Raw genomic sequence first — 22522 nt, 5'->3', positions numbered from 1 at the left:
CTTTTCTAAACAAATGTGTAATGGAGCTCTTCTTCTCTCGTCTCCCTACGACCGAGCTCACCAGCTGAAGTTTAGGTTTCATTTAAACTACTTCTAGTTGACTTATTTGAGCTTAAAAAAAAAAAAGAACAGACGCATCCGTACAAGGAGTTTGATTTTTAATAACTTTAATAACACAAGACAGGATGGATGATTTACCCTCTCAACCCCGGCATCCCGCCAAACGCGGGGTCGACAACCAGCGACGGTAAAAAAAACAGAAACACTCCCACGCCACGTACGAGACGGAACACTTAACCCAGGTGCGGCGGCGTTTGGCGGCGTTGCCGAATGCAGTCACGGGCACGAGCGAATCCCGCGAGGGGGCGGGGCGGAGGAGTAAACGGGCAATTCATTCACGACACCGACACGAACGGCGAACGCACCGCCGGCACGCCGTCAGATCACAAACGCGCCCTCTTCATCAGGTCTTCTTCAGAGCCTTCATCGACGCGGCGCGGCGTCGAGATCTCACGGCGCAGGCGAGCGAGCGTTTCCACGGATACCCTAAAACGCACAGACACGAACGTCGACAGCCCCCCCCCCCCCCTATTTGGAGCTTTACAAGTGAAGAACAAATGTACGCATCATCGTTTGCTCGTCGACAGCAAAGGTCAGGTAGCAGCACCGGGTCGGCGGCAAACCGGCAAACAAGCTCCCCGAACTATATATACACACCGATCTTATTATTGGGAGCCTGTTGCCCTGACAACCACAAAAAGAAAAAAAAGGAAAGAGCTGGAACAAAGGTTTGTGTTTCGCAGAGACGACGCTCCGACCGTTCCGCGCCGGCACCCCGGCTAAACCCCGAAAAAAGCGTTTCCTTTACCGTTCGGCGCTCGCGGCGCTTTTCACGGGACATCAAACGAATATATAATCGATTAGAAACAAGTGCAACTACAACACGAAACGGAAGACCGAGGTGAAAACGAAGCGCTGAAACGACCCGGCCTCAGCGGGAAGTGTTTGCGTATCGTTAGCGGTAGCATGCTATGACGGAACGCCGCGGCGCTTAGAAACGACGGCGCCGTAGGTCGTCGCTCCGAGCCCGGCAGAAGGAACCAGAAATAAACCGCTCGACCGTACGCCAAATAAAGTCGACCAATGGGAAATACCCCCCCCCAGGAACAATGTGCTGCTTCTTAATGCATGAGGTGGCGCGGCGGCGGCGTGTGGGCGAGGCGTGGATGCAGGGGCCGGCCTCTGGTCCCGGGTCAGCCTCGCCCCCCCCCCCCCCGGATCACGAGAGGCTTAACCGAGGCTGGTGATGTTGGCTTTCCCGCCGGGCGGAGCCACGATGCGTTGGGTGTTGCGGCGGGGGATGTTGTCGTCGATTTGGGCGCCTGCGAACAGGGAGGCGGCGGTGACGTCACCGCGTCGGGGAGGACCGGCGCTACGGAGGGGGGGCGGGGCCACTCACCGGACAGGCTGAAGCCCGACTGGTGGAGGTTGCGCATCGGCTGCGGCACGGCCTGCTGCGGCTGCTGCTGCGGCTGCTGCCCGGCGGGCGACGCCTTCCTGGCGGGGACGGCGGGCGTCGCCTTCGGAGACAGAGTCACCTCGCACACCGGCCCGTCGTATTGGCCCCTGGGGACCCCCTGCAGCTCGGTGAGCTGAGCGAACAGGAGCGGGAGATCAGCCGTTATGTCAGACAGCCGGCGGGGGGGGGGGGGGGGCGGGGCCGGGCGGCGGCGCCGGGACTCACCCTGCTGCGAGCCTTTATCCTCTTGTACACGTGCTCAGAGAAGGGCTTCCGGCCGACGTAGCGGCCGCAGCCCTCCGTGGCGTGGAGGCTGCCCTCCTCCAGCACCACCTTGCCCTGGCTGATGACCACCAGGGGGCCGCCGCGCACTTCCAACCCCTCGAAGATGTTGTATTCCACAGCCTGAGACAGGAGGACACGGGTCAGCGGTCGTCACGGAGACGAACGGAGGAGCGTCCCACCGGGCGGTGGCCATCTCGCCGTCTGACCAGGTTGTGGCTCCTCGCCGTGATGACCTTCGTCACGTCCGGGTCCCACAGCACGAGGTCGGCGTCGGAGCCCACGGCGATGCGGCCCTTGCGGGGGAACAGGTTGAAGATCTTGGCGGCGTTTGTGCTCGTCACCGCCACAAACTGGTTCTCGTCCATCTTGCCGGTCACCTTTTAAAACGAAAGACGAGCGTTTAATCCCCAGAGGTCACGCGAGGTCAACCGGCGGTGGCGGGGCTCACCACACACTTGTCCCAGATCAGGGACATCCTCTCCTCGGTGCCGTTGGTGCCCTCGGGGATCAGGGTGAAGTCGTCTTTGCCGATCGCCCGCTGGGACGTCTGGAAGGTGCAGTGAGCGCTCCCGGTCACCTGCAGGTCCCCGCTGGGGGGGCAGGGAGAACCCGTTACCGGCGAGCAGACGGCGCCGACCGGGCGGGGATCCGGCCGCACCTTACCAGGACAGCAGAGAGCCGAGGTAGTCGGGGGTGGTGGGGTCGGGACTGAGGGGCGGGGAGGTGACGTAGGCCGCCGCCTTGGCCCAGTTCTTGCTCCAGTAGTGCGTCCCGTCGGTGCCCAAGCTGGCCGCGATGGGCTCGCCGTAGACGACGGCGCCTGCAGACGGGACGGCAGCGGCACGAATCAGAAAAAAAAAGTTAGCAGACCTGCGAAAAGGAAGAGGCGGGTTTATCGTTTGGCCGTACCCCTTTTCCGGGCGAGGGCGATGACGTCCGCGGCGCTCCTGCTCATCACCTTGGTGACGTAGAGGGGACAGTTGGTCTGATTGGCGATGGTGACGGCGCGGTTGACGGCCTCCGCCTCCACCTGCAGACACGGGTCGAGTTTCGTCACGTTTCGCTTTTAATTTCATCTTTTATCGAGCTAGGACGCACGCGTTTGGGTGATTCCTGCATGGCTCCGCCCCCACGCCTCTTTCGGCTCCGGCGACCCCTGACCCCCCCCCCCCCCCTCCCCCTCCTTACCTCCTCCGGGCGGCTGAGCACGTGACCCTCCGGCCCGGTGATCCCCAGCTCCAGAATGCGTCTTTGCTCCTGAATAAACGCGAACGGGAAGATTAACAATCCGGAAACGGGAGCGGACGCCGCCGGCCGGCTCCCGTTCCGCTCGCTAACCTCAGCGACGATGTCTCCGTTCTCCGCGTGCACCTGAGCGACGGCGCCGAGGTCTCTGATGACGGCGAACGCCTCGTAGATCTAAAAAAAGATAAAAGGCCCCGCCCCGGTCAGCATCGCGCGGTCGCTCGCCGCAAACGGGACGGTAAAAGCGAGCAGGTTGTACCTGAGAGTCAGAAAGTTGGAAAAGATCCTTATAAGCCAAATAGATCAGGAAAGAGTTGACACCTGAAGATGGGAGAGAGATGAGAGGAAGGAGGAGCGGAAGGAGGGAGAAAGGAGGAACCGGCACCCAAGAGGGGGCGTGGCCGCGGCGCCGGCGTACCGTGATCCTTCACCAGGGCCTCCATCTCCTCCCGGGTGCCTCGGCGCCACGCCGTGACGTCCACGTGCAGCGCGTAGTCGCAGCACGCCTTGCCGTCGGCCCACTCCCGCCACTGCTTGAACGCCGCCAGCAGGCTGGCGCCCGGCTCCGGCACCACGTGGTCGACTGCGCGACACAGAGCGCCGTAAATAAGTCACATGCTCGGCGGCGGCGGCGTCGTCCTTTTAAACGGGTTTTGTTCCTACTGATCATGGTCGACCCCCCCGCCAGCGCCGCCCTGGTGCCCTGGTAGAAGTCGTCCGCCGCCGCCATGCCTCGGTCGGGCATCTGGAAGCGGGTGTGCACGTCGATGCCGCCGGGCATCACCATTCTCCCATGAGCCTCGATGATCTTCACTCCGCCGGGGACGATGAGGTTGTCTCCGAGTTGCCTGGGGGGAGGGGGGGGGGGGGCGAAGGGACAGGAAGCCCCTCCCACTTAGTAAAGGCGGCCCCACAAACGGGACGAGTTTCGGAACGCCGATGAACAAGAGGCGGGGACTCACTTGATGACGCCGTCCTCCATGTAGACGTCCGCCATGAACGACTGGTCGTCGTTGACGATCTTCGCACCTTTGACGAGGAGCCGGTCGCTCTGGAGGGAGGAGAGAGAGGAGAGTTTCAGGCTCCGCCGTAAAACACGACAGAAAAGATCAAAGAGGAAGAATCATCAAACGCCTCAGAGAAGATAAACACGGATTCAAATACAAACAACGTTTGACGATCACTGATTCATTCTCCCTCTCTCTCTCTCTCTCTCTCTCGACCTACTTTACCAAAGCGCTTTTACTACTTTCATCAGGCCTTTAACGCTGCACCGTGAGGCAAAACCCTCCCCAGAAATATCGAATACAAGCATGTATAAATAATATTTTTCACTCTTTCTGTGTCTGTGAATTTAAATGTCTTGCAGGAAAGCTTTTACACTGATCAAGTTTATTAGAGTCACAATTTCCATCACAGATTTGGGATTTGATCAAAGCCTGTCGTGGCTGCAACATTTTTAAATCTTCTTCCACAAAAACAAACTAAAGAAGAGGCAGAAAATCAGGGATGGATGGAGGATGGATGCCGGGTTGTCAGCGGAACTACCCTTCGGCTATCTTCGGCTATCTTCGGCTCTAATCCCGACCCGCCGACGCGAACGGCGCGTAAAAGCGCGTAAAAGCGCGTAAAAGCGTGAAGGGCAAACACTAAAAATGCCCCGACTACCCGCGTGGATACTCACAGTAATGCGTGGAATATTCTTCTTTCCTTGGTAGCCCGACATTTTGAAGATGCCTCAGACACAGCTGTGCTAACGCTAAGCTAGCTGGAAGGATGAACGGACGGCTCGCTTCGTTCGCCAGTCGACGCCCAAGATGATTTATGCCTGTCGATTTCTGATGACGTAATCACCCTGTCGTCTTACAAAATAATTCTAAATGCGCGATGCTAGCTTTAGCTGCAGCTCCTATTTCCTGTTGTTTCTGGAAGAGGTCTTCGAAGATGACAAGGACCACAAAAGAGGGTACCGCGCATGCGCACTACCCCGCCCTGCTCCGGGTCCTGCCCCATGTTTCCGTTTCATGTTTTCATCACAGATGAAAGGGGTTAACGTCAGCTGTGGGGGTGACGTCATCAACAGGTTAATTACGGGTGGAAGAGCTACCTTATAAGCTATAATCAAAGTTAGCGAAACCTTTAAATATCTCCACAGAATATAATTAGGAAGGTTACGAGATAATTTTGTCTGCAATTTATATTTAAAAGAAATACATTTTTGAAATAATTTTGCAGAGGGGCGGATCTTAAGACAAGGAATTATTGATTAAACTCAGGTATGGATGTGGATTCTGAATCCCTGATAGCTACATAGGAGCTACAATCCGCCCCGCTGTCAAACATCTAAGCATCTAAGACGTAAAAAATGCACGAAGGCCTTCACGGCCCAGCCTCTGTATACAGTACAAACTTTATTCAGATCCCAAAACGCTCTGTATTGCACACTGATCAACTGTACATAAGCATGTTATGGTTCATGAGTTGGTAGGCGCTGTGCGACGCATCCCAGAGGGGCGTGCCTGTCGGATCGATGTCATCCACGATCCGACACGCAAAACGCCGGCAGCAGAATCGTCCAGTCGTCCGATTGGCGTCGGATTACAGGAATCACACGCTCGTCGGGCTCCACCGGCGGTTCCGACGCGCCGGACAGCTTATTTCTCGTGTTGGGTGGAAATGCTTTTCGTTCAAAGTCTCCCCACGCCGTTCCGACGAGGCCCCTGGAGTTACCTCCCGCACGGCGGCGTTTCGGCCACGGACGCTTCGGCGGGGTCGAACGCCGAGGACACGGTACCGACAACGGTGCTATGGAACGACAATACGCGTCAATGAACGCAGAAACAAATTAGACGATGGGAAAAAGGTGGAACGCGGGGCAGATCACAGCTTCAATTATGCTTCACATCTACGTCTTTAAATATGTCGTAAAATAAGAAACGGTCTAAGAGAAATCACCAATGTGCGGCGGTGAGAGATACAAATTTGGCACTTAGCCGTTGCTGCTGTGTTACATTAAAGATATGGAGGCAGAAAGAAGAAGCGTGGCCCGGTCAACTGGATGATTGTTCAGGTTAATTATTATTAACTGGATGATTATTCAGGCTTTCAAAACCTCACAGAAGAAACGCTCGCGACACAAACTCTAGTCGGAAAAAACAAAACAGAAAGGTGGAATTTAAAAACAAATCCCACGCCGGCGTTTAGCTCATAAAGTAAAGGCGCTTAAAATCCTCTCTCTTCCCCACAGCAATTCCGTTTGTATCGCTGATTTCTCAGGACGCGGATTGAAAAAAAACTTCAACCCGGAAGCCGCCGGATGAACCGGCATCGACGGGACTCAACTCGGAGGCGGCGGCGGCGGCTGCTTGCCCTGCGTGGAAATGCGACGGAGTGCAACGACATCACTTTGTGTGCTTGAACTGTGCCATTACATCTAAAATGGGACGAGGTTGACGCTGACAGGAGGAGGAGGAGGAGGGGGGAGGGGCTACAACAGATGCAGAGAGACAGCGGGCCTACAGGGGGACGTCCAGGCGCTGCTTCCTCTTCTGTTCAGTAGGAGCCGGTGGGGGCCGTAGCCATCCTCTTACCGATGTAGACCCTGCGCGACAATCCAGACACAAAACTCAAAAAAAAGGAATTTGTGCAAATTGAGAAAACGTGAACAGGAAGTGCTTCGATTTCCGGCTCACCCGAGGCCGAGAGCGAGGATGTGCGAGATGAGCAAGGAAGGGATGAAGACTTTGAGGAATTCGGCGGAGAAGATGCCGCCTTTCTTCATCACTCCGCTCTTTCTGATGCTGAGAGATCCTGAACGCCGGGGGTGCCTGAAGTGGAACTCCCTGTGAGGAACAATAAGGCAGCAAATGAAAAGCACCGGAGGCAACAAACACATGGACACGTAACTCCGCCCCCCCCCCCCCCCCCAGCACGTGATGTTAGCTTAAAAATCGCGTCCTGGACGCTTCTAAACGTTGAGTTTCCTTACTTTGGCGGGATATTCTCTGGTCTGCTGGACCAATCAGAGACCCAGTCTACTTCCTTGTTGAGCAGGATGTCTTCGTCTCCGTCCCGGTTTGGACCGTCTTCCCCTGACTGCACAATGGGCACACAAAGGTCTCAGCCGTGTCTCGTCGTGCGCCGCGCGCGTCTCTGATGTAACGTCTGCACGGCGTTTTTACCAGGCTTCCTCTGGAGCTGGGCATCTCCACGTCGAACGTGATCTGGCCCTCGTCCGGATCGGGACTCGGCGGCCTGTGAGGACTGAGTCAACGCATCAGGATTAAACACCCGTCAGACGTTTAGACGACGCGCAGCAACAAGTCCCGCCTACCTATCGCAGCAGGAGTTGCTCGGGCTGGACTCGTGCTGCGCGTCCAGGAGGATCTTCTCCATGTCTCCATTGTGGATAGAGGAGGACGACGGCACGTGCTCAAGTCCACCCATCAGGGTCTCATTCTCGGGCACCACTTCCAGGGTCTGGGGGGTTGGGCTCGTGCCAGCGTTGGCGTTTATTTGGTCTGCGGCGGGGATCTCCTGCAGATTAATCTGCACGCCCCGAGCCCCCGTGTTTCCATTCAGCTCCAGCTCCACCCAAGAGCCTTGGAGGAGGGGGGGGGGGGGGGGGAATAAGGCTTATTGTGTTTACGTGCAAGATTATATCCCACACAGAGACGCAGCTCGTCTCATTTTAAATGCAATCAGCTGACCTACACTCAAATGGAAGCGCATCCATGCTTTTTATTTTTTTTATTTTTTGCACCATAAAACATCTCGCACATCTTTCCCAACGAGCCGCGGGCTGTGTGATCTCTTACGGGCTTTTGTCGGCGCAGCGTCTCCATTCTGGGATCGATGACAATAATAAATGATCTCTTTACGAGCACGTAGAGCTTTACAGCCGAGCTAACGTCAACGCTCCGGGGGGGGCGGGGGGGTTGCGTAACAGTCGTGGGACAGCTTGTCCAGACACGTCGCTGTTCCAGCTGATCAACACACATTTAATCAGTTTAATGTTGACGCTGTTTACGGGCCGTTCCTCTGCACACAATTAAGCTAGCATGAAAAGCTAGCATCAATAGAAGCAATACTGTTAGAACAGCGACATGATTAATAAACAATTTAATTCGATTATAAAGATAATAGGATAAATATAATCAGGCAAACAAAAATAAATATGGTCGCAAGTAAAACATAATTTATTTCGTCTTTTTTTTAAATCACAATAACTTGTTTTTATTTTTGGCTAAACCCCGCCCAATACAGACTTGGGGTACGCGATTGGTGGCCAGGCCATCAATCAAAAGGATCCTAGCAGGCTATTGGCTATTTACGATGGCGTCACTAAATTATCCTCCGCCCCTCCCCTCAGCGAAAAAAATGAAACGACAGCGATACACAACTTTTTTCACTAAAATAATCGTTACTGGATTATTCTCATAAACACACGCGCTCGGTAATGAAATATAACGTTATTATACACCGTGTAGCGCGAAGAAAACGACGGTGACACGTACCGTGAAGCCCGGGCTCTTCGTTATTGTTCAGTTGGGCAGCTACGGCGGACATGTTGACTCCAGTTTGAGCGTTCGTCAGCACGACGCGCACACGAACTACGATGTGCGCATGCGCAGAACATATCGCAGACAGGTGTTTAGAGATTAGATTACTGTAATTTTATTATTAGATTATTAATTTTATGAATCTACGCGATGATGTGATTTGAAATTTTAGATCCTATCAAATAATTTATATGAACAAACCAAGCGTTTGTAATTTGTTGTGTCCCGATACATTTCATCAAAATCATTTTCTATATTTGGTTCTTTAATAACTTAATTAAATCTAATAAGACGTTAAGAACCGGACGTGCACGTCTCAGGCCGGGTCTTGTCGTTACTAGAATGGAATCTGTGGAAGTGTCACGAAACCCGAGAATAAATTACCAAAAGGTCAAACTGACTCATCTCGACTAAAATAATGCCGTGATTCTGCCCTGCTGATAAAATAAGCAGTAATTACACAAACATTTGATTAAAAGTTCTTAAATTAAGGCATCATCTCCCACTTAAAGTACTTTCAATAAAAATAAAACACTCTTAAAAGTCGAAGGACTGAAATTCTTTATTTCTTTTCATCTAAACTGGATTTATCCCTTTTGACAAAGATAAACGTTGCCGTCCAACGCACCGTTTGCTTCTCCCTGTCGATCACTAGAACTCTCACAATCTTTAAGATTCCTCTCGAAGGAAAGAAACTAAAACGTACAAACGAAATTCACAAAAATAATAACTTTAGTCACAAACGCCACTTCAAGTGGGAAAAAAAACAAACTTGGAACTTAAAAAAATAATTAAAACATATATAAAACATGATTTACCTGTAAATAAGGCAGTTTTTAAATTCGACCTTAAAAATCTGCTTACCGCCCCAAAGGTAAAGTTTGATCACAGAGCAGTAGCGAAGCCATGATTATCATCGTCATGACGACAGCGAGGAGGCCAAAGGGAAACAATAGATGTTTCCCTCAGATGTTAGCAACGCTCAGACAGTTTGTTCTCTTTTCAAACATTTCTCTTCCAACAGCTTGGAACGAGCGAATGCTCCCGCTGGACGGATGGACGGATGGATGGACACGTTTTCACTTCATACATACGACATGAGGCAAACAACCGACCCATCCTTCATGAGACGTGAATGAAAAGATGTTTCTCGAAAGCTTGTAAAGGGAAGGACGTTAGCGAGAGCCCTGAGAGGCAGCAGGGGAACGCCGCCGCCGCCGCCGTCGAAACGCCTTCGGCTCCCTAAAGCCTGGAACTTAACGGCGCAGGAAAACAGCAGAGTTCATCAACAAGCTCTTCCACGCATCACAAATCTCCGCCCGTCTTCTCCTGCTTCACAGGAGGGAGAAGACGTTTCACCATTTTAACATTAAACGTGGATTAAAATGTCTGTTCTCGTCAAAAATGACTCCGTCTCAAAACCATGGCACAAAGAAACAGGATAAAATCCACGTCCGTTCCGCACAAAGATCCGTCAGTCAGCCCGACGGTCGAGAGAAGCCGCTCCAGTGAAATATTGTCCTTTAAACATCCCCGGCGAGGAATGGCGCTCCCCCCCCCCCCCCCCCGAGTCCCGAAAAGTCTCCAGCCTCCAAAGAAATACCAGAAAGAGCAAAACCGTCATCAAGCCAGTCCGACAAACACGGCCAGAGAACCTACAGTGATCCGACCGTCATCCTACCGCTCAATGTGTACAAAAATAAATCAACTATAGAGAGGACTCTTCTTTCACCAGGTACAGTACAAAACGTCATAAAAAAAAAAGAAAACTACAAAGACAGAGCGGCCGGGAACCTGCAGCAGTAGTCGAAGGATTCGGCGCCGCGGCGGCGGCGTCAGAGTGTCCTGAGCGTGAGCAGAGACGGCTTAGTAAAGGACCCGGGCGCTTTGGCATGTCTACCCCCCCCCCACTCCCCCCACCCCCCATCCAACGCCCTGATGCACGCCGCTCTGAACCGGACAATCCGACGAATGTGAAGCGGTGGCTTCCTGAACGTTTCGCTTTCGTCTTTTAATTCCTGGAACTGGTTCCAAGTTAAACGCTACGCGGAGATAAAACACAGTAAGACACTAGGATAGTGTCGAAACGGCGTCACCGAGCGCCACGCCGGGAGAGGAGGGGCGAGGGAACGCGGCGCGCGCCGGAAACAAAATCATTTCCTGTTCGAAGAGGCAATAAAACACGGCAGCCACAAAACAACAGGAAGTCGTAGTCGTGGCGCACAAACGAACGATGTGATGGCACAAAAAGGAAACACGCTCTCAGTTTTCCCCTTTGGTTCTGGAAGTTTGATGAACGTTTTTCTGAAGCAGAAGAAGAAATAAAAGGTTAAATCCCGAAGCGCGGGCTTTGAACTACAAACCCTGCGCGTTTCAAATTGCTCTGGCGGCGCGCCTGCTTCCGTTCGGCGTTGATGCCGCCGTCCTCACATTCAATACTAGAAATCACCGAGAGCGCGAACACTCGGGGGTCGTCATCGGCTAGTTGCCTTTTTCCTGGAATATGTACAGGTTGTTGGTTGTTGCCACGGCGATGATGTTGTCCAGCGGATGCCAGGCAGTGTGGATGATCTTCTTGCTGAAGTCCAGGCTGTCCACGGTGATCTCGTCCTTTTTTCTCTTCCCGCCCGTGCTCACTTTGCGGGGCTTGAGGACCGCCCGCGGCTTGCTGTTCTCCCGGGACGCTTCCAGGGTCACGTCCTGCCGGTAGCCGCGGTCGAACATCCGGAAGAAGTTGTTGTAAGAGCCGGTCATCACCACGCTGCAGACGGATTAGTGGTCAGCGAGAGCACCAGGGAGAACGTAAAACAAAGAAAACGCACTTAGCATTTCATAAATAGCACTTATTAACAGGACTCTTATTGTGAAACTCTGGGAGGAACAGCTTGTGGGAACCACCAGAGGCTTCTCTTTATTATTTTACTGCTTAACTTCGGAAATGTAAAGTTAAACCGACGCCCTTCTCCCACCGAGCAGATAAGCAGCTATTGATAAGAGCCTGCTGGCTTCAGCGACGTTAAACACACACGCACACGCACACGCACACGCACACGCACGCACACGCACACGCACACGCACACGCACACGCACACACACACGCACACACACACACACACACACGCACCTGTCGTTTCCGTTCCAGCAGCACTCGAACTTGTCGAAGATGCAGTCGTTCTCGTAGAGCGAACACAGCTTACTCCTGAGGTACTCGTGGACCTGCAAGCAGGAAGTGATGTCGTTAGAACCGGGAGCCGCGCTGTAAACCCCCCCCCCCCCCGTGACATCCTACGAGACCTGATAGGTCTCCACTGGCCGGGCCTCCATGTTTAGATCCCAGATTTTGACGGACAGGTAGTCGCGGGTCATCATGTAGCGCCCGCTGTGGCTGAACTTGACATCGGAAATGGACGAGATGATTTCGGAGAAGAAGGAACGACTGTTCGGATCCTCCGGCTCCTCAAACACTGGAAAAGGAGATAAACGCCGCGTCAGTTTTAGCAACGCCTGGGTGAACGTAAACACGCCGACTCAGCCGCACGGACTCCAGACGGAGCCGGTCGCCACCGGCAACGGGCTCGCCCTCCATGAACGGACGCGCGCTTACATTTGGCGTGATTGTCGCACAGAGCCGACGCCCTCATGTCGCACAGGCGGACGGTGCCTTTGCTGCTGCTGTAGACGAACGTGTTGCACTGGTTGGGGTGGAACTCGGCCGCCGTGATCACCTCCGTCAGCTCCTCCATGTTCGCCGGCTTGATGTCGACGATATCTGAAGACGCGGGCTTAAGGACAAACTGCCGAACCACGTAGCGGCTTCGAAAAGTTCCCTCGGGAATAAAGGGAAAAGGGAAAATGGCCGAACGGTTCTGAACGGGTCAAATTGCGTTTCGATTTCGACTCGATTCAAATGAAGGAGAGAAATGCCTCAATTTTGTCGCATTTCCTTCGAGAGAGGCGACCGAGACGTTTTGGGGCGAAACTGGGCCACAGGTACAAGGTGACGATCTGGTGAGGACATCTAGTGGTCGGACCAGATATGACATCTAGACACACGGAAGACGAGCTCTGTGGAACATTTAACCTTAAAAAAAAGGGATACTGAAGCTGCGGTCGTTGATCTCCAGGTTCCAGAGGTTAACGCGAAGGTCGTCCGCAGACAGGTAGGTCTCACAGTCGCTGTTTACCGAGATGGAGTTGATGAGGTAGGTGTGAGCGTTGGAAAACACCCGTCTGGGGCTGGCCTCCACCATCAGGTCCATCGGCCTGAAGACCGGCACCTAGGAAGGGGGGGGGGGGGGGGGGGCAGCGGCCGCCGTCACTTCACTCACAGGGAGGAGTTTTCCAGAAAGAAAGGACACGCCCCCACTTCGTTTACAAGGAGGACAGTTTTCCAGAGAGAAGGGACACGCCCCGAACAGATGCTGGTTGTCTGATCGGCACGGCAACAAGCAGCAAGCGCCCACATCCGACGGTTTCGCTGCCGATGCGCCTGACCGGGAGCTCCGGCGTGAGAAGCTATGCTAAACGCGCTCAGCCGCCGGCCGTGGCGTCTCGCCGCTCACCCGCAGCGCCGTGATGGCGTTGAAGTCCCGGCATCGCCCGTCTTCCTCCTTCAGGTTGTAGCCCTCCGGTCTCTTGTCGCGCTCGCTAATCTTCCACAGCTTTACGGTTTTGTCTGCCGGCGAGAAAGGAAGAACAGAGACGGAGGTGACGGCGTCGCCCAGGAGGCGGACGGGGACAGCGGACCGGCGGGGGGGACGGGGACGGGGACCGACCGTTTGTGGACAGCAGGAACTGGGCGGCGTTCTTCTGAGGCAGCCATCGGATCTTGTTGATCTTCTCCTCGATCTCGAGGCTCTTCAGGGAGTCGAACTCCGGCTCGTGGCTCTGGAAGGTGCTGTAGACGTTGTACTCGCCCCGGCACTGCGGCTGAGTCTTACTCTGAGTGGCGACAGGGGTTAGTGCACGCGTTACCACGGAAACAGGCCTTCAGTCAGGCCGCAGCACCCACGTGTGGATCGTGCTTCGTCGCCGGCTCCGACCGTTTGGACATTTAAAGTGACAGTTTCGGCGCCGTCGGGTCGGATCGGACGAGCACAACCTGAAGCACGGCGGCGGCGCCACAGCTCACCTCCGGCTCCTGCTGGAAGATGACGACGCGGCCTCCTTTGTCTCCGGTGGCCAGCAGCTCCCCGGAGTCGTTGAATTCCACAGTGGAAATGATGTCGGCTGTAAATCACAGCGACACGAGACGGACGGTCAGGCGCGCTTAACGGAAAACGTCCGTTCTGAGGGGCGAGACGCCGACAGGGCGTTTCAGGAAACACACACGAACTCACCGGACGGGGCGAAAAAAGGGGGGGCAGCAACAATCGACGCGGCGCTCGACAGATCGAGTCTGAAAGCATCAGACGACCCGACGGGCGTTTGAATCCGAGCCGAAGCAAACGCGTTGCTCAATCGAACAAACGCCGCGACTCAAGGACTTCCGTTTCTTTTCCGTCTTAAGAACGAAACGCTCTCGCCCTGCAGACGCACAGCCTGAAACGCCCCCCCCCCCCCTCCCTTAAACAGACCCAGCGGTCGGACCGGGACGTCCACCTGCTGTACCCAAGGAGACGCGAGTTCCTCTGGGACGCGGCGGCGTGCTGATGGAAAGTGACCCCTGACCTAAACCTTACCTCCACGGACTCGGCTTTAAATCCCGTCGGTCCATGCGGAGCAGAATTACTGCCGGATTGGGATTGGGAAAGATTTATGGCACCAACGTTTAGGGTGTTGTTTAGGTTCCGTCTCCGTTACTGACTAAACGGGGCTAATCATTAAAACTTAATAAGAAATAAAACGCAGGGTTTTATTTCTCCATGCCACTAACTACATCCAACTAACCCCTGCTACTGGTTAACGCTCTGAAACAGATCATAGAACCTCTCAAACAGGAAGTGGTGCATTAAACAGTGGAGGCTAACGTCAAGCTAGCAGCACAGGAGCACACAGAGTAGGAAACTTAGCAGAGGTTCGATGCCCGCGGGCCGGGCGGACTCACCTTCAGCGACGTCGTCATCTATCGCCCCTTTGACTTGAGAGAAGCACCACTGGACCTCGCTGCTCCCACCGCCGGTCCCTGAACGCAGCACAGCCCCAAGTTTTCATCATCACAGACAACTTTCACACGCGTTAGCCTCGAGCTAACTGCTAAGATCAGCAGCATGAGAATGAGACTGTCCGTGACCGGAAGCTATTTGTTTATATGTATTAAAACACATTCACAACAGGAAGTAGTGTAGCGTTAGCACTTTTGTCACGGAGCACTTCACACGGTCACATTTGCTAGCATCCGGTGCTAGCTTGCTGAGTAGCCTTCGCTAGCTAACCACAACAGAGGGACTAACCCGCCATCACCCGTGCGTTAGTTAACTGGTTAGTTAACATTAAACCTCGCTCCGACGCGCTCCACCGCCCTTTCGTTTACCTGCCATGGTGAGCGGACTCGGGCAGAGTCTGTAGCGGGCTCGGGCTCGGGCTCGGGCTCGGGCCCCGGACTCGAGCGGTGCTGCCCCGGGTCGGCAGGGCGGTTCTGAGCGACGAGCAGAGGGAGGAATAACCCTGGGAGTCCCGGTGCCGGTTGATAGAGACGACACGGAACAATTTTCAACCAGAATCCCGTGAAGTGGAAACCCTCACTCTTGAAATGCAGACTTTGAACTCCACTTTGAGATTTCCCTCGCCTCTCCCGTCTCCCAGCGTTACACTTTCAAAATGGCGCAGCTGGGGCGGCGTTCAGGAGCCGGCGGGGAGCGGAGAGGACGCGATTTTAATCCGGTTGATTTCTGAGCCGTCGGCGGCATGTGCCTTTCCCCTGAGACCGCGTGTTTAAACGGATTGTGATACGCCTAAATCTAATTAAAAAGTAAAAATAACTTTCAAACAAGACCACGTTATCCGGTAAACCCCGCCCGTGTGGACTGTGCCTGTGATTGAATCGAACACACAATCCCACGAGCCCCTTTTTTACTATATATAAACACACACACACACACACACACACACACACACACACACACACACACAAAAATGAATGTATTGTTTTATTTATTGGATCTTTTTTTTTTTGCAACAACAACAAAAAGCCACATTTTTCTGTCAGGGGGAAAGAAAGACCAAAACCAGGTCTGAAGTCGGGACATTGCTTTTCCCGGTTTGGGAATCTTATCCCTAAAATACAGGAACATCCTAGAGTTCGGTAAATAAGAACATTTTAAACTGAAATAACAAATGTCTTAAAACTTGATTTTAACTAATGATTGGTCCAGCCTGTGCTTATCAATGAAGAAGTGTCTTCTTTTTAAAAATCATAGACTGATGTGCTTCACAACTAAACAAACTTCTTCTTTTTTTGTTTTATCTCTATTGGCCTTTTTCCAAATCAGCATCCATCGCACACTCGGCTGCACCTTCAACACCGTCGATGCGAGCCGGCCTGTTTAGAGGAGCTTCCAGTGAAGCTGCTCTGCAAAAAGAAACCTGCAGCATTATTTAAAAGTAAACATACAAGCTCTGCTGCAGACTGGAAGTCACATCTGGAAAGCAAACAGGATCATAGCTCCTATAGGAGCAGACACTGATTCATTAGAGGAAAGACCGCAGATCCCAAAGAGCAACTTGTTCACCGACCGATGAGCCCAGAGTCCCTCCAAGAAGTTCTCCCTACTTGCCCACCATGAAATAGGTGGTCCACCTGGCGAGGAGCAAAGCCCCGAACAGCACGGTGTAGCTGAACAGAACGAATTTGAGGACTTCCTTGAATGTCCGGAGGAACCGGATCACCAGGGGGTCCGGCTGGATCGGGCACCCCGTGTTCTCGCCTCCACCCATCCTGCGTGGGAAACACACACACACACAGATCCACAGACGGCACGCTGTCAGAGGAACCGTTTCCTGGGTCGTGTTTGTAAAACGAGGAGAGGCGGCGTCGGCTCAGACCGCTGTTAATAATTGATCTGTAAATTGCACTGAGAGGTTTTAGTATTGATCCGTTGTGTGTGTGGAGCATCTTCAGCGTTCGCCTCTATGCAAAGTTCTGGAGGTTTTCTTTGTGCCGAAATAACAGCCAATCAGAGACGTCCAGCTTTGTGTATGTGCAGTATGTTTGTTCATATTAAATGTGATCCGCTGTGAAGGTTCCGGGAACTTAAAAGTGAACGCGGAGAGGAAACTGGAGGTTCTTACCTCGGTGTTGTCATGGAAACGACGAAGCGGATCTGTGTGCGCGTCCAGCCCTGAAGTCCAGGTCGGAGTGAGCCGCCGAGAACGCACCAAGCCCTCCTGACAGGGGGGGCGGAGCCTAAAGCAATAACTGATCACCCTGATTGATCTATCAAGACGCCCGCTCCTCAAATAGGTTTTTTATTTTATTTTTTTTACTCTTCCAGCTTATCAAGAATTAAGAAAGTGGGCCGAGATAATAAAAATAAAATAATAATTACCCAACCTAAGCCAGGTCTCTGTTCATTGTGCACGGCACGGGAGGGGGCATCGACCCGACACCCTCCCGCTGCAGTTCTCCTCTCCCGGAACAAGCAGCAAATGGCTTCCTAATTCAATCAGTGTCCTGCGCTGTCAAATCACGGGCCGCCGTGGGCCGAGCCGTGCTGGCAGCGCAGGGCCATTACCGGCCGACCGGGAGCCTGTTAGGGCGCTAATTGCTGCTTCAGAGAGCCGGAGCGCTGCTGACCCCGCCCATCACCGAGTACCGGGAGGAAGACCCCGCCCATCACCGAGCACCGGGAGGAACGAGCTCCACAGCAGGAGACGCAGCGACGGCCTGGAGTCATTCTTTCTAAATGTTCCGCCACAGAATAAGATTAATAAATGCGCCTTTAATTATCCGATATATGACGTCATCAAACGTTGCAAGTCGGGCCTTTTTTAATTACACAAAAGACAAAACCTTTCTAAAAAACCTTCTCGCTGCTGATGCAGAGGGTTGGATCCACCTTTCCTTAATCAATGCGCTCATAATTCCCCAGGAAATGTATAAATAATAATTAATAATAATAATAAAACACACATTTGGTGTCTCATCTGCGGTGCAGATTCAGATAATCCACGTCTGCAGGCTCGAGATGCAGATTACAGGTGTTTTCTTTATTGAGCAGCTGCACAGCCTCATAATGGAGGTTCTGTGTGGAGGCGGGGCAACGCACACAGACCACACACCCCCCCCCCCAGTTCGTGGTCGTTCTGCATCAAGACACGCAGTGAAGCAGCAGCAAACAAACAAGACAACATAAATAGAACAAAGCACGATCATAAACAACGCGATGCGTTCAGGGACAGCATCAGAGTCCGTTGCCGTTTAACCGCCGCCGGCTTCAATGGAACACCTGCAGCCGACGCCGTTTGATGTGGACTCAGGGCGCCTGCGACTCCGGCCGGTCCATCAGGGACTTGACCCACGTCGTGCCGTTCATCAGCTTGGTGGTGGCGATGACGTAGTCCGTCCCCCGGTCCTCCGTCTGAGACAGGAAGCGAAGAGCGGCGATTTCTGCGTACGACACCCCGCCCAGGAAGAAGACCAGCGTGGTCCGGTTCTCGCCCTGCTGGCCTGCGACACAGTTTCAAACGCGTCAGGTCAGATATTCCTGCTTTCGGGAACGCCGGCCGCACAAAGCAGATCCAGCGCCTTCTACTGAGGCCCCTCCCCCTTTCTATTATCACCTTCTACAAGCCGCCGTTGAGGCTAGCATGTACAAACAAGCCCCGTAGTTCTAATTAGCACATTTCAAATCGAGGGTGTAAATCCCAACGGATTCTGTTCAGTTTTCACGCCTCCCGGCGCCAACGCCAAACATGGCGGCCGGCGCCGATGGTCGCAGCACGTTCTTATCCGGCCCTTCTCGTCGACACAGACGCCACAAACACCGACGGGGCGTCGCCATCAATCTGCTGCCGGACAGAAACAAAGCCCGGCTCTTATCTCGCCGCAAACAGACGGGCGGTCGTCGACGCCAGGCCGGGAGGGGGGTGGGGGGGGGGCAAACGGGGGCTCTTACGTTTCTTATGAAGCCCTGCGGGAAGCTGCTGCCTCTCCTCAAAGTGCGGACCCGGAAGCATCTTTAGCACCTCCTCGATGCTGCGCCATCCCGGCCAGGCCAGGATCTGCGTCAGCCGGACGCTGAGCGGCGCGTAGCCGCTGTACACGTAGGAGATGTCGTTGGGGTTCTGGGGGGGCAAACAGAAACGGGGCCGCCGTCAGGACGGGGGTTCGTTCCTCGAGGCGTCCCCTTTCCCCCCCCCCCCGGACCTCAGACCTGCTCGTTGGCGTCCTCCATCCACAGCTTAAGGGTCTTCCTGATGGTGGGATAGTTATTCCTGGAGGTCGCCTGCGGCTTCAGAAGCCCCGCCTTCTCCAGGTTGCTCAGCGTTAGCATGTGCTCGTAGCCGTAGGTCTGCGACGGAAGACGAGAGGACGGAGACGGGACGTCTTTAACGAAACCTTTCTGACGCATATGCAGAAAAATATTTCGCATTTTACCGCCTCGGCGCGTGGAAACGGTCGCCCGCTCCGCCCCGCTTTGCCCCCCCCCCCCCGCCCGTACCTGGAGGACCTCCCTCTTGTAGAAGTCCAGCACCTTCTGCTTCAGGCCGTTGTTGCACACCGACTGCATGCACACCAGACGTAGAACCTTGATCAGGGGATCCTTCTGGGCGATGGCGTCTTCGATGTGCGCGTTCACCTGGGTCGCCAAGCAGAGCGGGTCAGAACACGCCGCCGCCGCTTCAGCGGCGAACGCATATTTGTGCGTGAACGGGTTCTGGACGACCTTGTCCGTGTCGACTCCCGTCATGAACTCCTGCTCCACCGTCAGATTGTCGAAGAAGGCCTCGGACGCTGAAACGAGACGTCAGGAAAGAAAACGACGTTAAAACGGGAACGAAAGAGAACGGAAGAGAACGGAAAAGGTTTGGGAGCCTGATCTGGTGGGCTGGTTGCTTTTCAGAGTAAAGGTCGTGGTTTTAAAAACAGCCCAGGTTGGCTGGTTGCTTTTCAAAGTAAAGGTCGTGGTTTTAAAAACAGCCCAGGTCGGCTGGTTGCTTTTCAAAGTAAAGGTCGCATGCATGGTTTTAGAAACAGCCCAGGTGGGCTGGTTGCTTTTCAAAGTAAAGGTCGCATGCGTGGTTTTAAAAACAGCCGACGGGCTTTAAATCACAGTTGTGGGACATCGTGGATAGAATCGCGAGACAGAACCGGTTCCGGCGAGGAGGCGGGACTTCCGTACGCACTGGTGATGTCCTTGATGAGCTCCGCGATGGACGTGTGGTTCGCCAGCGAACTCCTCGCCGCCTGCATGTGAGGCAGCTGAGACACAAACTGCTTGATCTCCCCCACGGTTTTGGCGTTGTGGCGTTCCTGAAAAACATCACCTGCTCTGTAAAAAAAAACCCACAGCGGCCCGCTCCCCCCCCCCCCCCCCCCCCCCCGGTTCGGAGGTTCACAACCCCCCCCCAATGAGATTACAATCCGGCCGGCTGAGAGCGATCGAACGTCTCAAAGGCGGCGGCGGCGACCGACCTCGAAAGCGGCCGAAATGATCTTGGCCTTCTTGCTGAGCGCCGCTCCCACGGCGTTGAAGTTCTTGTCCCGGATCTCGGCGTAAAGTTCCTCCGCCGAGTTGAGCTGCAGCTTCTTGGGCTCCGTGGGCAGATCTTTGCTCGCCTCGCCCGGCTTCTTCTGGGCGAACTTCTCCGGCGGCAGCTTGACGTAGCCTGAAGGAGAGAAACGAGGCTCAATCCAAGCCCCTCCCCCCCCGGCCGCCGCCGCCGGCGTCAACGCGAGCGACGCCACCCACCGTTGGTGATCCCGTAGATCTCGTCGACCAGGCCCTCGTAGGTGAGCTGCGTGGCCAGCGGTGTGAGCAGGTCCACGTTGCGGTCCAGGAGCAGCAGCGAGTCGAACACGGGCAGGATCTGGTTCTGGCTGCCGGCGAACTCCCTCTTCATCCTCAGCATCATGTTGGCAACGTGCTGGGGGCAAAATCACCGCTGGAGAGTCATTTCAAAACAACCAAAACGCCAAAATGGACGCCGCCTGGCGCCGGACTCACCCGTGCGCATTCCCCTTTGCCGTAGATCTGAGGGATGGTGCCGTAGAGCGCCTGCAGCGTCATGAGGCCTTTGGCCGTGTGGTAGAGGCTCGTCTGGTCGTTCTCCAGGTAGCACTCCTGGAAGGAGACAAACAGGAAGCCGGGCCGTCAGAGGCGGTCGCTCGCCGAACGCGCCCCGAACGCTCCCCGAACGCTCCCCGAACGTGCCCGGAACGCTCCCGGAACGCTCCCGGAACGCTCCCTGAACGCACCCCGAACCCTCTCCGAACGCACCCGAACACCCCGAACCCTCTCCGAACGCACCCCGAACGCACCCCGAACGCACCCCGAACGCTCCCCGAACGCACCCCGAACGCACCCCGAACGCTCCCCGAACGCTCCCCGAACGCACCCCGAACGCACCCCGAACACCCCGAACGCACCCCGAACCCTCTCCGAACGCACCCCGAACGCACCCCGAACGCACCCCGAACGCTCCCTGAACGCACCCCGAACGCACCCCGAACGCTCCCCGAACGCACCCCGAACGCACCCCGAACGCACCCCGAACGCACCCCGAACGCACCCCGAACGCACCCCGAACGCACCCCGAACGCACCCCGAACGCACCCCGAACGCACCCCGAACGCACCCCGAAAGCACCCCGAACGCACCCCGAACGCACCCCGAACGCACCCTGAACGCACTCTCGTACTCCATGGACAGCAGGTCGCCGTCGAAGGGGATCAGGTCCAGGATGTACTCGTCCATGTTGACGAAGGAGCCCAGCACGCCACGCTCCTTCAGCCGCTGCTCGCACAGCAGGCTCCGGCGCGGCACGAACAGGATGTGGAAGTCTCGCGCCGGATGCATCTTGTCCTCGCTGAAAGGCAAGACGGCGCGGGTGAGGAAGCGTTGGGTGGCTGTTTCCACGGAGACGCTTAAGAGGACAGACCTGTACACGTTCTCGGCGATGACGTCCATCAGCTCCAGCCGGGGACGCACGAAGAAGATGATGTTTTTGACGTCGGCGGGCGGGAGCCTGCCGCTTTTGAGCGTGAACATCTTTTCAACTTCATGTTCCTTCAAACACAGTAAATGGTCGCTACACCTGAACCGTGACGTCAGACACGTCGTCATCCGAAGCCGGAAGCGGAAGCACTTACCTTTAATAGGGAATACTGAGCAATGAGCCCGAACGGCCCGGTCAGATATTCATCCCAGACAATGGCCTGGGGGAGGAAAGCAGACATGAAGTCACGTGTTCCATGCAATTACGCACAAACGCGTCACCGCTAGCTGGATTAGCTGCAAGCTAACGGTCCCAAATGACGCACCCAATCTTCGAGGCGCTTCCTGATCTATCACTACGATCAGCTGTAATAGTGTAAACGTGAATGGCGGGTCGACTAGTGACAGCTCGCTGAGGCGGAAGCGACAAACATCGCTCAGACGCGGATAACTTCGGCTGTTTCCGCCTCGTTTCTTCAATGGCTGCCTTCTTTACCTTGCTTCCCGCGCACTTATCCAGAAACTGTCGAAGATCTTTCCGCGCTGCTTCTCTCAGGATGTTTAAATTGACTCTGCCGTACGATAAATGAGCGGCCATCTTTCTTTGTTTACCAGCGAAACACCGGTCAGGTGACCGCGGCGGCGGCGATCTTCAGTCACGTGACCGAAGAGGTTTGCGACGTCAAGATGGTTCACGCCATGATTTTACACTGAAAGCTCATTTCTTCCTGCACACGAACGCCCGGTTCGTTTGTCAGAACAAATTACATGAATGTATTTAAATGAGTCAGATAATAAATAGTAAATAGCTCGCT

General features: G+C 54.6%; 4 protein-coding genes across 4 annotated transcripts; all 4 read right to left on the bottom strand.

Moving 5' to 3' along the window:
* Positions 1-595: 595 nt before the first annotated feature.
* Positions 596-4775, bottom strand: dpysl2a (dihydropyrimidinase like 2a). Its single transcript, XM_068738813.1, has 14 exons — positions 4734-4775; positions 4012-4100; positions 3713-3897; positions 3468-3632; positions 3309-3370; positions 3143-3223; positions 2993-3061; positions 2714-2834; positions 2468-2624; positions 2253-2394; positions 2011-2181; positions 1745-1924; positions 1460-1652; positions 596-1382 (listed from the first exon to the last, which is right to left on the bottom strand). Exons 1-14 carry the CDS (start codon positions 4773-4775, stop codon positions 1291-1293), a joined length of 1749 nt encoding a protein of 582 aa, XP_068594914.1. The 3' UTR covers positions 596-1290.
* Positions 4776-5445: 670 nt separating this feature from the next.
* Positions 5446-8640, bottom strand: bnip3la (BCL2 interacting protein 3 like a). The gene is made up of 6 exons (XM_068761049.1): positions 8566-8640; positions 7383-7650; positions 7231-7312; positions 7038-7144; positions 6742-6891; positions 5446-6650 (listed from the first exon to the last, which is right to left on the bottom strand). The coding sequence occupies exons 1-6, from the start codon at positions 8615-8617 to the stop codon at positions 6602-6604; spliced, it is 708 nt and encodes a 235-aa protein (XP_068617150.1). The 5' UTR covers positions 8618-8640; the 3' UTR covers positions 5446-6601.
* A 2399-nt stretch (positions 8641-11039) lies between these two features.
* On the bottom strand, positions 11040-16485 carry ppp2r2aa (protein phosphatase 2, regulatory subunit B, alpha a). Its single transcript, XM_068760938.1, has 11 exons — positions 16322-16485; positions 15087-15187; positions 14657-14734; positions 13742-13839; positions 13386-13551; positions 13173-13285; positions 12710-12887; positions 12215-12379; positions 11905-12074; positions 11735-11826; positions 11040-11371 (listed from the first exon to the last, which is right to left on the bottom strand). The coding sequence occupies exons 1-11, from the start codon at positions 16483-16485 to the stop codon at positions 11092-11094; spliced, it is 1605 nt and encodes a 534-aa protein (XP_068617039.1). The 3' UTR covers positions 11040-11091.
* Positions 16486-17615: 1130 nt separating this feature from the next.
* vps33a (VPS33A core subunit of CORVET and HOPS complexes) lies at positions 17616-22308 on the bottom strand. Its single transcript, XM_068738342.1, has 13 exons — positions 22204-22308; positions 21863-21928; positions 21652-21779; positions 21393-21579; positions 20718-20834; positions 20463-20637; positions 20186-20379; positions 19897-20023; positions 19437-19504; positions 19212-19349; positions 18924-19061; positions 18666-18834; positions 17616-18217 (listed from the first exon to the last, which is right to left on the bottom strand). The coding sequence occupies exons 1-13, from the start codon at positions 22303-22305 to the stop codon at positions 18024-18026; spliced, it is 1803 nt and encodes a 600-aa protein (XP_068594443.1). The 5' UTR covers positions 22306-22308; the 3' UTR covers positions 17616-18023.
* Positions 22309-22522: the final 214 nt, after the last annotated feature.

Source organism: Brachionichthys hirsutus, chromosome 4 (genome assembly GCF_040956055.1).
Source record: "Brachionichthys hirsutus isolate HB-005 chromosome 4, CSIRO-AGI_Bhir_v1, whole genome shotgun sequence".
Lineage (NCBI taxonomy): Eukaryota > Metazoa > Chordata > Actinopteri > Lophiiformes > Brachionichthyidae > Brachionichthys > Brachionichthys hirsutus.
Note: the sequence above shows the minus strand (reverse complement) of the source record. Positions and strands in the feature narration are given on the sequence as shown.